We start from the raw sequence: 16,522 nt of genomic DNA on the forward strand, positions 1-16,522 counted from the left end.
TATATTTCTATTTCCATCGATTCTAGTGGTCATGTATCGTTGCTATAGCAACGGAGTGCTATAAAACAGATACACACATGTATGTATATATATATACCTTCACCGCTGTCAGGCAAAAGCTGATTTGTCTGTAAGACGATGCATAGCCTTAAAGAGTTGACGTTATAAAGTCCACATGTGTTACTAAAGAATCATGTTTGTGCATATTTCTTGAGCAGTAATTTTTGTCTTCTATGAATAGCTGTATTAATATTGTGATGTCAAACTTTTTATCGAAAGGAAATACTCCTTGTGCTTTTAAGCCCATCTTTTCTTTCCTATTGTCTTGGGTATCATTAACAGTTGAGAGAGAGAGAGATGCTGGGATGCTTTTAAATATTTCTTTCTATCTGTCGTTTTGCTCTTAGTGAAAAGCGAGGAAGCCGGTAGTCAAGTTTATATCGCCACTAGGCTCTACAGTCAGTTGTGGGATGTGCTATGACTCAGCTAGCAATTATAATGGATTTGTCACTTAAGTCATTCTGGTGGTGACTGGAATATTACTTTAAATGAACGTTTTTTTAATATTTTTTATGCTCGTATGGTTGTAAATTTACCAATTTGTCTGATAGGTAAGAAAATATTTTGAATAAATAGCACTGACGACTTTTGAATATGGCAGTAGTAATGCTGACAACTCTCATGATTACATTTACTCCTTAATTATTGTACTTTTGTGTTGAAGCTGAATGGTTCATTAGGCTAATGTATCTGATATCCTTTTTATAAGGATCAGGTCACAGTGCATCTTCTCTAGACAAAGTCAAACATAACAACGCTATGGTTAATGGAAAGTTCTCATCGTAAGTTCATAGTCTCTAGTTTGTTGGAGAAGACGCAGAGGGGGATTTTCTCAAACTTGATTTGAAAAATATGTACCTCCTTCTCCACTTAAGTAGACACAATGAGGCCTGATATTTTACAACTACTTCCCCTCATGTCTCCCTCTCTCTCCACCTCTCTCCCTCCCTGTCTCTTCTTTTCTCTCCCATCCCCACCCCAAGTTCTTAAATAAAATCCCCACTCCATATCATATTTTCCAGAAACAAGACCTCAGAGAGCCAGTGAAATAATGCACACAAAATGCAGTGTATCAGCTTACACATACATGTCCTCCTTCACTACAAAAGCAAGTTTTTAATTCGTAAAAAAGAAAAAAAATTTAATCACCTTGCACCTCTTTCCTCTCGTGATATGTCAGACAAAATTTTGTGATTAAGAAGGAGGTCCAGTTGGGAATGTGATACATTTCTGATAGTGGATGGGATGAACGGGAGGTGGCAGATGGGGCCGGGGGGAGGGGGAGGTGGGGGAGGGGGAGGTGGGGGAGCATTGTGATGGGAGGAGGAACTTAGTTATACTCGTAGAGGATAAAACAGCTGGATGAATTAAGAAAGTCATATGGTAACATATACCAGGCAAAGCTCTATCACCAAAATGTAATTACGTTAGTATGATATGTAGTAGACTCCATTTATATCTTGGCAGTCTGTTTTGGAATAAGAGCTTTTGTTCAATCTTGTATTTTTCATAATTTAAAAATTATGTTTTTTGGTGTGAAAATGGGCCAGATGGGATAAATGAGAAATTGTTATGGTAGTCCATCCATTGGAAAGTAGCACATTAAACTACTGAACTAGGGGAGAAAAATAGCAGTAATAGAGGCTAATTTATTTCATATTACCTGCAAAGTTATACTTTGAAAACTATGAAAGAATCTGTAGAAAATTCCCTATAAAGAGACTCACTCAGATGAAAATGATTTTATTTAAACCTGCCAGTTTTGAGAAAGTTCACATTCTAGTTTTTATTTTATAGGAGTCATTATAGTCATAGGCATTGTTTGTTTGATGATCTCTTTAATGGTTACATTTTATATCTATTTTCAATCCTTTTTGAGCAGCTTTGAACTGCTTTGTTCAGTGTAATTACCATTGAGTGAATTTAAGCTGTTCTTAAAATTTTGAACAGAGCCCCGAAGGTTGCCAGAAAGTAAGTTGATTGACAAGTGTTATAGTCATGGATCTATTCTATAGAAACTTTTTTTTTATGGCCAAGTCATTAAGTTATTTAAAAACAATTGCAGATTGTTTTGTTAAAGCTATTAACACTCCTTTTGACACAAAAGTGTGTCACTTCATAAAGGTTGAGGGCAAACTGTTTCGCGCTTGATCAGACTTAATCGTTTTTTTAATAAAATGTCTGATTCGGTTCATTGCTCAGCGAGAGGCATTTCTGCCTGAGTAATCGCAAATAATTACTTTCACTTCAAATGATGTAGCTTTAGAAAATTAGTCAAGTTCATGGAAATGTCTTGTAAATATTTTAGCAGTTGTTTGGAAAATAAGTCAAAGTTGATGATTTTCACTTTATAAAGTCAATCAAGAGAACAGACATGCGGTTAGATGGAAATCAATCAATCTAGAGCACAGACATACAGTTATATTAAAGTCAATCAATCGAAAGGAAAGAACTGTGGTTATATGAACATATCAAAAATGTTCTTTGAAGTTTGGAGAAATAGGTGAATGCCACCCAGGGGTGAGTATGTTTAATGGGACTGAAGAAAGTTGAGAATGCTGAAGTAGTTACTTCCCAGTCTTCAGAAGGGAATGAATGACATACATTAAAGAGTTAGAAATTCTTACAGACAGTGAAATTAAAACATACATACAGAGATGCAAGTAACAGACAAGCTCTGCAATCAGGTTGTTAGTATTGTTGGGTGGTAATTAGGGTTTATTTATAAACTAAACATAAGGTAACCCTGTAGTGTCAGAACACTGTATGAAAGATTGCAGTTTGGCCTATGTAATCACAAATTAGAGAACTAAATGCATTCAAAGGACCTCATCATAACTAGAATTTCTGTTAAGGTTCGTAGGTGAAGGCTCTTTGCAACAGGTTATGAAGAAACTCCAAAATCAATGATCTCCCAGAATGCGTTTATTATAAATCAGCAAGCTGTAACATACCGAAAACTCTGTCCCTTCTGAAAGGATTGGTGTCAGTTTTCCGATAATGCGTAAGGCATTAACAGTATTTTTTGTGTGTGTTACTTTGAGTCTGTACAGACGAGCCTGTATGCTAACCGTAAGTTGTACAACAAACAACCACAACCCCATAAAAACCTATGAAATTACAGCCCATGTATCAGATGTATATAGACCAATGTGCCACTGAAGCAAGTACAAATTTGCATTTTTAAATAATGGAATTGTTGAGCAAGGACCTTGAGGGTGGTGGTTATAGGTAAAAATTTGTCGGTGTGACTGCTATATGGTATGTATGTGGGTCATTCTATATTACTCTACTGGGGGGTACATACATCTTGTGCCAATTTTTGGTGTCACTTACGTCGGAAAATTGTTTAATTATGACTCCAAATCTTCCAGGGTCTCTGAAATAGAATCTCAGGATTGAATTACAGTGAACATCCACTCAGAACTGCCTTTTAACGTGCAGTGAGTGCTAGTGTGTGATGATTTACTACATGTGGGCATACAACACTTCTTATATAGCATTAAGAAAAGCAAAAATTTACTTCAATGGTTTTATAACGTGCAAGATCAAGGTAATTTACAATAGTGAAATATGTTTAACAATGTTTACTTTTAACAATTAAATGTGTGATGAAACACTGGCTAGGAAGTCGCAAACAATTATGGAAAAGATCGAGCAAAGAATTTTGTGGCTAGAACAGGTTTCAAATCAGTGACCCCACTCAGGGTTACAAGCCTAGAGGTCAAAGGTCCAAATCAGACTGTTCTAGCTGTAAATATCTTTTCTGTTTTCCAAAGTTTGACTTAAACCAGTAGTAGCTCCTGAAGCTCTGGACTGCATCCATCTGGTATTGGTATGTACTCATGATTCATTAGTCTGTGTCCATCAACCTTACCCTTTACAGGTTGATACATCATTCTCCTGGAACAAAATGTATGAAAAAATTAAACATAGTCATATGCAGTATGAAATATTGAGAACACTTAAAGGCATTGAAGACTCGCCCCAAACCTTGTGCGGCCCTCTGAAAAAGTTAACTTTCTGTTGCTTGCAAGTGATGTTTTGTTCGTGCCGCTACAAAATGCAGACAGTAATGAAACGTGATACCTTGTTATCTTCAGCTGGACCTGAGATGTCCATCACTGTATCGTTTGTATACTGTGCTGTGGGTATTGACCGCAGCTGCTTGTACTGACTGTACACTAGTGTCTAATTACCGACGGTAGCAAACTGTGTGTGTACTTTCTGGGATCGATGGTGGTGTTTAACACTTCTGTTACACCTCATTCGAAACTAGGTCAAATTACCGGCATTATAGACGTTTCTTTTTGCGCGAGTCTTCACACCCTTTAACATAAGTGCTATAGTGTATAGCAGAAGTTTACCTATTCCCCCTTTCCCTCCCCAACAACCAAATTATCCCCAACCTTTCTCCACCATAGGCAGGGATAAATTATCTGATATTTACATTACAAAATGCTTTTTTTAAACAAAATGGTCAAGTTGCTATATGAATTATATGCAAAATATAGCAAGTTTTGTAGATAGGGATCAATAATAATTTATACAACTTAAGGCTAAATACCAACTACAAATCTGCTAGACAAACTTCAAATAATAAAATGAAATCCTGAAAGGTTAACTGGCATACTGGTGCTTACATGCGGAGTGTTGTAACAAATCGTAGATCTCAAGAAATAAAATGCTGTTCTTACAGCAAATACTGATGTAACTAGTGGAGTGTTAGCTCAGTGGTTAATGCCGGTGCCTTCCAATCATAAGGTCCCTAGTTCGAGTCACTCCAAGATTAATGTATGTCGTCCAGTTACAGAGTTGTTGACAATTCATAATCATGGACGATTAATATGAATCTAAGAGACTGACCTCGGTCAGCATGCGGCTTTGATAAGCCAATGAGGCTTCTTCGCGAGTTCCTGATTGTAGGAGGATCTAAAATACATACATAAATACATGTGTAAAAGGAACAATAATATCCTGATTAAATATACACTGGAGCCATCATTATATATATCCCCATCTTTATGTACAGTTTACCCAAATATAAGTGTGTAATATGCCTTGTATTAATCGTCCATACTCGGTCTCAGGTATCACTGTACAACTGACTATGCTGAAAAATGAAATATAAATATACCACTTTGTATGCTATTTAGGGCCTCGTTTCTTGATTATCTGTATTTGCTCGATTGTTTACTTCAGGGGATCTAATGTAGCTATCAATATTCATCTGTGCCTCTGTTTAATTTTTTAATTTTTGTTTAAACAAATGATGTACAATTTTGCAAAAACTTAATGTTTCCAACCGAAATGAACGCCACTAAAGTGCACAGAAGTGGTTTCAACTACAACAGAATATGAACTCTTAATAACAATTTCATATCTATCACAGAAAGAAGCTCCTGTTCAAACAGTTATGGAAAAGTCTTTTAACCAGTGACAACCTCAACTGACACATTTTTGAAATGCTATTCGAGATGTATATTAGGTTGCTTGTCTTCCAATGTCATAACAAATTAATTTTGACACCTTAAAATCATCCATGCATGCCAGAATCATTGTGTTATTAACACTCATGAACGAGCATACAAGAACAGACAGATGTTATTCATTTCTTTCTTTGCTGTTTCGAGGAGATGTTTTTTGGATTAGTACTGTTATGTATTTTGTAGCAGTAATATTCACAGGCATATTAGAATGAAAATAAATATGAGGCGGCTACCCCATAGTTCTTCTGCCTAATCAGAATTTTGTGAGGAACTGATCACATGACTTCATCTTTTTCTATTTAGTAGGAAAAATTTTTTCGTTCAATTGGAAAAGCTTTCAGTAAGTTTTTTTTCCCTTCTGTGTTGTTAACCCGATAAATTATTCATGTCATGTATGAATGGATGATCCTGAGGTCTTTCTCTGTTTTGCATGAAAGATACAAAATATGACACATTTAGGCATAAAATTTGCTCTTCAAATCAGATTCTACAGATCACAATCCTGGTTTTTGAAGAGAGGAGAAGGGATTAAGTAAGTAAGTAAGGAAAGGGGATGGGGAGTGAAATTAAGTAGATGCTTAAATAGTTTGGAAGCTGTATTCAGTGAAAAGGTCTACAGCTCAGAAGAATCAACTTATGTGTACATACACCCATACACATGCTTAATATCTCTATCAACCTATTTTTGTACAATGAAGGATTATCAATTTGCCAATATTCACAAATAACATCTGAAAAATAAAGTTTTGATAAAAACCCAATTTCTTAAACTAGCTGCCCGTATGTTTTAAATGTCATAATTTCACCTTCAACAAACTCCATCAAGTGAACAAACAGTAAATGAGATTTTCATGCCATTACACTTTTTTTCCCTTCCTTGAAACAAAAACTCTACCAGGAGTGTATCTATTGATCTGATTCCAGCTGGGATTAAGTCTCATGATCTGAGGGAGGTAAACTCAACTAAATTCCCTGCACTATGAGTACAGATGGAAAAGCACTATAGGAAATTACTTTGTGTAAATTCATTACAGAATGTTCAGTGGAGTTACCATACGGAACTGAAGAAAATTAATCATATCTACGTTTAATTTCCTGAATAAAAAATCAGATAACGAACAGATGGAATTATTCAGCATCCCGCTGTCTCTGGGGATTAAAACCATCATGATTCATTTGAAATTCCTGCTATCACTCTTTAAAAAGATGGTGCCGTTGATCACTCTCGGTATGTTCTAGATTTTCATGTTTCTCAATCTCAATCAGATACATGGAGATATGCCATATCCAGCAATTGTGAGTGGTTAAAGGATTAAAAGGAAAAAAAAATAGGAAAAGGAAAGAAAATGGAATAATAAAAAAAAGAGAGAGGGAAACCAAATTGGGTGACAACAAGAAAACTGTAAATCAAAAATTTAATTCAATTAAAGTGGAAATATGACCTAAACTGATTAGATTGCGGGATTTTGTTGGCAGGATGATAACTGATTTCCCAGCGAGAGCAGAAAGTATGGCGACTATAAAATACTACCACGGTCTCAAATTTCCTTTGATTACTCTCATCAGAGAGATAACAAAAAAAGAAAGAGAGTCCTAAGCATTTACGGAACGGATTGTTTCCTTATATTTTATGAATTGCAGAATTGACTGCAAAAGACCAAACTGAGGCAGTTCCGACATTGAATTTTGTTTGATTTGTTTTTATTGTTTCTCCAGGAGAGAAATTAAATCAAGGAACAAGGTCAAGGTCTATTAATTAATGAAGTGAGGAAAATTGGAGAAACAATAAACCTGAGAGTAAATCAAGACACACCTCCTGTGATTGGATTTTATTAAGAGAGCTAGTTTTTTTTTTCGTCTTTTGCAATTTCCCTTTTTCTTTTTGCATCCTTTTCTGCTTGTCTCTGTAATTTGATGACCTGTACTTACTAGAATCAAAGGACAGTAACCTTTGTTGGCAATTTACCCAGAATTCTTTGGGAATTCAACTAGGTAGAAACTGCTTTAAGCTACAAGGAGAAGAATCATTTTAGCAGCAAATTGGTACTACTTAAAAGTACAGAATTTTACCATTAAGGCAGGACTTATGAAAACTATTATTCTCTGAAACTTGCCAGGCCGCCCGATGCACATGCATAGATTTGGGACTCGGTGTGTTGTTCAGTGGTGACGTGTCTATGAGACGGGGCGAAGGCTGAGTAATAAGACGATGGCGAATAAGGTTGAATAAGGTTAAATTATGGCAGATTTTAAAGGTCAATGTACAGGTTGTTCTTTAGGTAAGCAATTTAAATCCTGCATTCATGCTTGTCCAGATTTACAGACTATTTGATGGTTTCTACAGATCATTGTAAAGAACAGAAGTGGCTGGCTGAGTCTACTTTTGTACAAATTACCTACAGATAATTTAAGCTCAATGTAAGGGGGAGGGGAGGGGAGGGGGGAGTGGGAGGGGGAGGGGGTCAGAGGGCACAAACCTGGAAGACAGTAGAACATACGACTGACTTGAACTGGGGGAACCTCAAACCTTTCCATTTAAGTGGATTCCTTGATTATTCAGTAACACAAATTCCAATATTTAACCTACAACTACAGTGCACTTTCTAAATACGATTGTTTGTAATTTTGTGGACAAAAATCATTTCTTAAATAAAGAGCACTTTGAAAGAACTGGGAAACTTAAGAGCGGTTTTACAATACTGAGGAGGCAATTAAGTGCTCCTAGCCCCCTGTCACTTTAAGTTCTGTAAAAGGTTGAAGCATTTTCAGTAATATACCAGACAATTTATGAAAGTGATAAACAGAAGACCTTATGATCAAAATATCAACAAAATTTATGGAAGAATAAAGAATGTTTGGCTAGAAGGGTGTTTCAAAAATTGATTTTTGGAACGAAAGGCTGCCTGTGCTCAGCCAACTGAGTAAACCCCTTAACCTCTGAATTGGTGGTGAGTGGTTACCAGAACTAACTAATTGCTGAGGGATACTGGTCAAGAATCTAGTTTGAAATTTTATCTTTCAAAGATGGCACACTATAGAGCCTCTCTCATGATACATAAAGTGTGACCCATAGGTTGTATATCTGTAAGACCTTTTCATCACAGATGGTGGGCCTGAGAGTAACTATACTACCTCTGCATATTAATGTGCTTCCCACATTTGGTCTGCTCAAATCTTTGAAGATGCAACAAAAACAAGATCATGTTTATAGCTACTTCTGACTGTAAGTGATGAATCCAGAATATGGGAAGGAGTAGAATGATGTGTATGTCACCGGAAGGGTTTGAAGGCAAAATAAATGCCTACAATGTATCAAAATTTAATTTTGCTTCCTGTTAATTTATGGAGCAGTGTCGGTATCACGTGGGGAAATTTGTCATGAGCCGTGAGCGAAATCAACAATTCTCCTTAAGGAAAGTTTAATCATATCGAGGAGTTATACATGTTAGTGTTTAGCTCCTATCACCTCCACAGACAACCGAGAGAAATCACTAAGTCACAAAATTTGGTATAAAAGTCTCGTCAGAGATCGTGGTGGGATGTGGAAAAGCAGTTTTGTTGTTGTCATGATTGGGTGTTAAGGCTGTCTGCGTAGTCGGTACTGAATAACTAATTTGTTTTTTATGTTCATGTCTAGTATGAAGTGGTCTCGTTGGGTTAGACAGTCGATTTGAGAAACTGACGCCACATGGATGTGTGGCTGCACACAGCTAGTTGTAACATTTCTAGAATGATTCGATAAAAAATTGGAACAAACGCATTGATCTGTATTGTTAATTTCTGGATTAAATGCTTAAGAAATGGCTAATAAGGAGCAGGCAATCTTGTTGTAATTATGAAGGTCTCTTAATTAGATTGAATTAGGGTACTATTTATGATTGACAAGTGGTTATGTATGACTATTACTACACCTTGGTCAATATTTTACATTTTTAAAGCAAAGTTCATCTCTAGTAGTATTAGTATTGGTGACCAGATTGTGGCTATCAAATCTAACTAGTATCACTTCTGTTTTTCTAATTGAAAAGAAAACAACTCTGATCATTAACCCTGAGTAAACAAGAGCAATTTAAAGATTTTCTTCAATTAATCGTTGTTTATATTTCTTTGAAATTTACAGAACTTGACAGAGAAGGTGAAGGAAGTTCCATTCAAAGTATTAACCTTGCAAGAACTGTTGGCATCAGCCCAGCCTCTGACACCACCTGACCTGGATTACTGGCTGGCATTCGATGCAAAGGATGAAATGCCAAATGCCCGGAAGTCATAGAGGGAGGTATTGCCAAAGAATAGAGGGGGGTATTGCCAAAGACCAAATAAGAAACATATACTAACATTCTGCTCCAGAGATGTCAACATATATGGTATCACTAAACTTGAATGTGTTGCATGAGACATTTATGTTGAAAATGGCCTACTCTTATCCTTGCTGAGTCTGATGAAGACATATATATCGTATACAATTTTTCTGTTTTCTATGACTGTGGATGGTCCCTAGTATACAAGGTGGATTCTATTCAGAAGTCAATCAGGGTTTTTTGTCTGTGGATTTGTGTGCTTTTATATCATAAAAAGTGTCCTTTAATTTGCTGTCAGAAATCTTTGTCCATTTTGATATATGTTTTTTTTAATGTTGGTTGCTAAGGAACAAGTTAAGAGTACATTAGAATTGCCTCCTATGCATGCTAAAGTAGGTCATATAACTGCAAACTTTTACACCTTCCATGTACTGCTAGTCTCTTTGAAATTAAACAGGGTATAATTTATCTGGTATCCCACTGGAAAATGCTATGCAATATGATCAAACTGTGCAAAAGTTGCATCGCAGCTTTGTACACAGGAACACATGATATTTTATAGCCAAAGATAAAATTTAGAACCTTCAAAACTGCTGCACAAAATTTGAAGTCCACTAAAATGGTATTTCCCTGAAAACATTAAATTGTGACCAGTTGCATTTCTTAATTTGGTTGGGAACTTAGTTTGTACTGATTTTGCGATAAACTGAACTCTGAGAAGTTATGCATGAGCTTGATTGGAAGAAAAATCACTGTAAAATATCAATGTAGAGATTAATTAGGAGGATTCATTGCTTTAGCTACCTTCAAGAAAAGGGTCATATGTAACATGGCGAAATGAATCAAGAACATATTTAGATTTATTCAAAGTATACAATTTTTTGCTAAAGCAACCAAAAACTTGATACAATTACTTGTGAGCTTTTACAGTGTATTTACCAAATTGCTTATTTCTGTTAACTACCAAAATTCAAACAAACTTTCCATCTACTCATTTTCTTTCCTCTCCCCCCTTCCCCCTTCCCCCCACATGTCATGGTTAACTTGCTAGTGAGAATCAAACTCTAATTTCAGATTTAATTTTAGCATCTATGGCACAGTAGTTTGTCACGGATCACATGGTGTGTACACTGGATCACTGCCATAACACAGGATTGGATTCCGCACCAGATGTTGGTCTTAGAAATTCAGTCGTATATCAAAAGTTTTGGGTTTCAATGCACTCTATAGAGGGAAACTTAATTATATCCCTGAAATGTGTCATGAGATTTTACGTTTTTACTAAAAACGTAATTTTTACTAAAAAAGGCCAATTCAGAGATCACATTAACATTATTCAGTTTGTTGTCAAGTTGGGATATAGAACTGGTGGAATCTTCAGTTATCAGTTGAATTCAAATTTGTTTGTGCAATATTGTGATACTATGTTTAAAATTTTAATGTTAATTAATCACTCTCTTGAGACAGATTAGTGGGTGCTTGAAAGAATGGAGCAATTTTCATCTTTAACAAGACCCAACCCTCATTTACTATTAGTGGAGCGATATCATACTGGTAGATTTAATAAACTATACTTATTGAAATATGAGCATGTCATTGAATATTAGAATAGAATGATATGCCCATTAATCACTGTAATCATAAATGTGTGTTGGCGATATATTGGAGAAACACATACATTGATGGCTGGTAATATTACTAGTATTCACAGTGTGTTGGTGTAGTAGGATGGATGAACAAAGAATAATTAACATGATACAAAGTTTCATACAATCAGAAAGCTCTCTTGGTGATAGTATGGCTAAACATCACATTGTGAATGATTAAGTTATGTCTTGGTTAGAAATGGTAACCGCTCATTCAAGAATGTGAATGATAAAGTTATGTCAGTGTTATGATAACCGCTTATTAAAGAATGTGAATCAAAAAGTTATGCTGTTGTTAGAATTGACAGACATTCGAAGTAAAGACTGCATGGTTATCACTGTTTCCAGAAAAGTATGTTGATGCAAAATGAATAAATGCCAATAATGCAAATGGAAATAATTCTTAATCACAGTGATAAATTTAGTTTTTTGGTAGAGCACACTTGCAGAAGAATAGAAACAGCTTTAAGTGTGGTTAGACTCTATAGTTATGATAATCGTATTGCAGTTATTTTATGGCCATCAAGATTATTAAGCATTTTATGATACTGGCTGACAAAATATAACATTTTGATCTGTTTTGTGTGGAAGTCTCATCAATTTATGAGCGGAAGAATTATTTTGCATGTAGACGTTCAATTGATTCATATTTTGCTGATCTCCGTATGAAATATAAGTTTAATCTATCGATCGAGAGCGGCATACTGTACATGGCCCTTAACCAATTAAATGTTATAAGTTGACATGCCCTAGGCCCTAGACACGTTAAGCCAGACTCTGTCTGACATTTAATTGGTTTTCATATTTCTTTATTTAGATTTGGGATGTCGTCATCAAATGGAATGATGCTTTCTACAAAATGTGTTACAAATTTATCTTCTAGGCACCTTTTTTAGTTATTAGAAGTTTAGGCGGGAAAAATTCCTTTGGTTTAAATGTTATATGTTATCATTTCTATTTTCCTATTTGTATTTCAAAGGTACTGATGATCGTCAAGAAGGGAGGGGGGAGGGGTAAGAGAGAGAGGTGGTGGGGTGGGGGTGGGGAGGGGAGGGGATTAAGTATGTTGGCTGTGTTTGTACATCACATCATAGATAACAAATTAGCTACATATATGGTTGATCGATATGACACCTTTACATGTACTATGAATTAACAATAGACATAGCTTAAAGGTGTTAACAATTGATTATTCTCACGGAGAGAAGTTACTCCGCAAGGTATCCTATATGTTATAAAGTTCATTAGGGTTTGATTGTATGTAGGTCGCACTAAGAGCAAAAATCGGGACAGCTTTTGTAGCAACTTTGGCATAAAATACAGGTACAGAAAATATTGAAAATTTTGTGTTCGTCTGATGGTCTGTTTTATTGAATCTAAGATAGAGGAAGTTATCGTAAGATAAACAGATTACCGTTCGTTCCAAGAAGATATTGTCGCCCTCAATCTTGCCGAACTTTTCGTATATGTGGTCCCTTAAATTAAAGGGATGATTTACCTTTCAGGTGTCAGACTTTTTGAAAATCTTCATCAATTCCTCTTAAGTTTAACATGTTAAAACTTGCTAGAGGTTTTCAAAAATTTATACCTGGGTGGTTCAAACACTTCACACTGTACCAGGATATATACCAGGAGTCTGATTAAAACAGGCAATGAAGAATCTCATTGAGGGAAAACGCTTAGTGGGCGGCAACTACATGCTCTGTGACGTTTGAACGTGGGTGAACATTTTTGGGACATTCTAGGCTACTTCGTGGCCATACTGATAACCTGTATGACTCAATTTCTGGTCCATTAACAGGCGCGTATCCAGGATTTTCTAACCCGGGGGGCGCGAATTACTATCTAAGCGGAGCGCCACCATCGGTTGGCGCGCAGCGTACAAGAAAATTTCTGGTTTTGATACCCCCCCAGATCACCGGAAACGGCACTTCTCGGGCTTGAAATGACCAACCAGATGTACACTTTTGGCCTGAGAACCAAGTATTTCCTAATAGTTTTTATTTTCCATCCATAACCTTTTTGAAGATTGTCAACCCGGCACACGTCATGTTCGACCTGATCGCATGTCCTGTGGGTCTTTGCTTTTGTAGGTGATCCTACGCACTGGCGGATCCAGGGCCTTTGTTTGGGAGGGGCCAAAGTGGCATTAGAGTGATATGGGGGAGGGGTCTAAGGGGAGGGGGTTTTCTATTGCTGAATGCCCTCAGATGCAATTTGGTGCGACAAAAGTGTAGAATGGTGATGTTAATTTACTTCTAAAAAAAATGTTTCCCAGGTGTAATTTTCTAAAATATTTATAAAACAAAGTTGGATCATCTTTCTCAAGAAATTTTATTTCTCATAGGTTATAAATTTCTCACAACCAGTCTGTAACTGCAAAATGGTATTAAACTGTAAATCCTCATGCTCATACATTTACATAGCTCCCAACTCTTGAGAAGGCAAATGCTGGTCCATGCCACGAATCGCCGTCCTGGGGGAGGGGTATAAGGAGAGGGGGTGTCCCCCTCCCCTTTTGATTTTTTTTGGAATCCTGGTGATGCCTACATGTAAAATGGTGGCACTTAGAAAGGCTTTTGTAACCCCAAATTTTCTGAGAAATATGCATTTTTTTTTTGTGTAACATCAATAAATTGAATAGTAGGTGATAATTCATTCTTTCCCGTGGCATGAAAATGTTCGCTGCTCGCCCCAATGAAAAGAATTATAGGCTAATTTGAGGTTCAAATGATGCTGTAAAGGAGGTTTTATACTCTATTATGCTAAATGCTAAGGAAATGATGGTTGCTAAGTCAAAATTTGATGCAATTTTTTTATGTATACTTGACAATTACAATGCGGTTTTTTTCGGACGCTTGTGCGGGTCAGCGGGTTTGGGTGTTAGAATGCGGGTCTAATTCCCGCGAATTGCGGGTCAGTTGGGAGCTCTGCATTTAATTTTAAACCAGAAAACGAAAAGGTTTAGACTAGTCTACCACTGCTATTCCTCTCGATTTTTTTAATTTCCAATCATATGATTTAGCGGATGTTCGGAAACACTTTTTGGCTCACCTTTGGGGGGGGGCCATGGCCCCCTTGGCCCCCTTGGCCCCCCCTTGGAGCCGCCAGTGATCCTACGTCGCGGCCCACAATACCCGTCAGCCCCACTTTTCAAGGTTTTAAGCCCCAAATTTGTTCAGAATTTGAAAATTCACATTTCTCGTGAATAAACTCACTTCAAAACATACCCATAATGTTGTACAAAATTTCATCTATGGACAACCAATATAGAAAAACTACCTGCCTTCAACCCCTAACAGACCGGTCAAAATTGCACGAGTAGAGGGAAGTGTGATGCAGAATGTTGGTCAGAAATTTTCGAAAATTCAGACACAGTTAATTTATTGGTGTACAAATATTAAACCTCTTATAACGGCTATTATAAAACTTGGTTGAAGGAAATGAAAAAATAGCAGATATTTCCGAAACCGAACACTACACACATAGGCGTAGGAGGCGAGGCGGCAATGGCGGAGCTAGGGGTATTGGTCAGGAGGGGCGAGAATGGTCTGTAGGGGCGCTTTCGACACTATCTAAGCGGAGCGCCACCACTGGTTGGCGCGTAGCGCACAGACCAATTTTGAGTAAAGATACTCCCTAGATCGCCGGAAATGACCCTTTCAGGGCCTGGCTAATTTGCAGATAAACGAAGAATAGGGTGTCATAGCCAAATTACACCAACAAAATGTGACAAATGTCAATAAGTAGATGAGAGCGCAATAAAAAAGTCAATAATCTAGAATAAGTAAAAAGTGGTAAAGAGCTGAAAAAGGCGCCAGCAGTCCATTTGAGTCCGTCAGGGGGCGCATCCGCCCCCTGACCGTATGGACGCTCCGCCACTGCGCGGCGGGGGTGCAACCCCTAATTCGCCATTACTAATGTAAAAGAAACTTTTGACATAATTGGACCTCCATGCTTTTTATACATCTACATGAGACATGTCGTTGTTTACATTAGCATCCCGCGGTATACTGCGCAATTTGAACGGACCGTACGGTACATGATGGCATGCGATGTAATAACCGATGCTTGCTTATATGATATTGACATTGACGCGTTGAACGCGCGCTTCGCGCGCGAAAATGTTTGGTTATTTTTTCAGGCAAGTCGGACAGTTTTGAGGCTTTTCATCCTGGAACGCCATTTTCATGCTCACTGATATGATGTGATATCTGCTGTTTGCGTTACAAATTCGAACAGGCGTGTAGCGAGGAATTTGCCAAGGGAGGGGCGAAGCCTGTAGGCAAATTATCTAAGCGTAGCGCCACCATAGGTTGGCGCGAAGCGTACAAGAAAATTTTGGCCGATAATGCCTCCCAGATCGCTGGAAATGGCACTACCCAGGATCATTTGTTAGCGCGAAGCGTACAAGCAAATTTTGGCCGAAAATGTCTCCCAGATCGCTGGAAATGACACTTCCCAGGCCTTGTAAGTTGCATCTAAGCACTTTCTATTTTGAAATTACTTAGCGATATCATTTAAAAAATGCTGAATGGGGGGGGGGGCGGTCGCCCCCATCCCAAAATGCGTCATGTTCCCCGACGACACGGTCGAGTTCGAGACCAGCCACAGTTGGTTTCATAGCACAATTCTACACACGCGTTATGATAGACCATATATAGTATATATATATATATATAGATCATTAGTGAGAGAGGAAAATGGAAACGTCAAAAAAATGGAGTTGTCGGTGTAAGGGGTAGGGTGAGGCACACTTTTACGAAATCATTGATCCGTCACTGCATGGCTACCCTTCAGCGCTGTAATGATGTCACTGTTCCTCTTTCTCTTCCCGGTGTCTTCGCGTATTTCTTTTACTCCCTCCTTTTCTCCTTCTTCTCTCTTTCTTCTTTTTCTTTTCCCTTCCTTCCTCTCCTCCCCTCTTTTTCCCCTCTTTTTTCCCTTTTTCTTCTCCTTTTTTTCTCTCCTCTTTTTCTTACCCGGGGGGCGCGCGCCCCCAACGCCCCCCCCTGGATACGCACCTGAT

The 16,522-nt window shown here is 37.5% G+C and overlaps 1 protein-coding gene across 3 annotated transcripts in view; it reads left to right on the top strand.

Annotated features, from left to right (window-relative positions):
• The window catches only part of LOC139980031 (L-aminoadipate-semialdehyde dehydrogenase-phosphopantetheinyl transferase-like), a 39,860-nt gene extending 27,025 nt beyond the window's left edge, over positions 1–12,835 (top strand). For all 3 annotated transcript variants that reach the window (XM_071991387.1, XM_071991389.1, XM_071991388.1), the window contains exon 6: positions 9,670–12,835. In XM_071991387.1, coding sequence (XP_071847488.1) covers positions 9,670–9,819 — 150 coding nt within the window. In that variant the 3' untranslated portion in view covers positions 9,820–12,835. The remainder of the gene's footprint in view (positions 1–9,669) is intronic.
• The last annotated feature ends 3,687 nt before the right edge of the window (positions 12,836–16,522 follow it).

The sequence above is a fragment of the Apostichopus japonicus genome, chromosome 14, assembly GCF_037975245.1.
Source record: "Apostichopus japonicus isolate 1M-3 chromosome 14, ASM3797524v1, whole genome shotgun sequence".
Lineage (NCBI taxonomy): Eukaryota > Metazoa > Echinodermata > Holothuroidea > Aspidochirotida > Stichopodidae > Apostichopus > Apostichopus japonicus.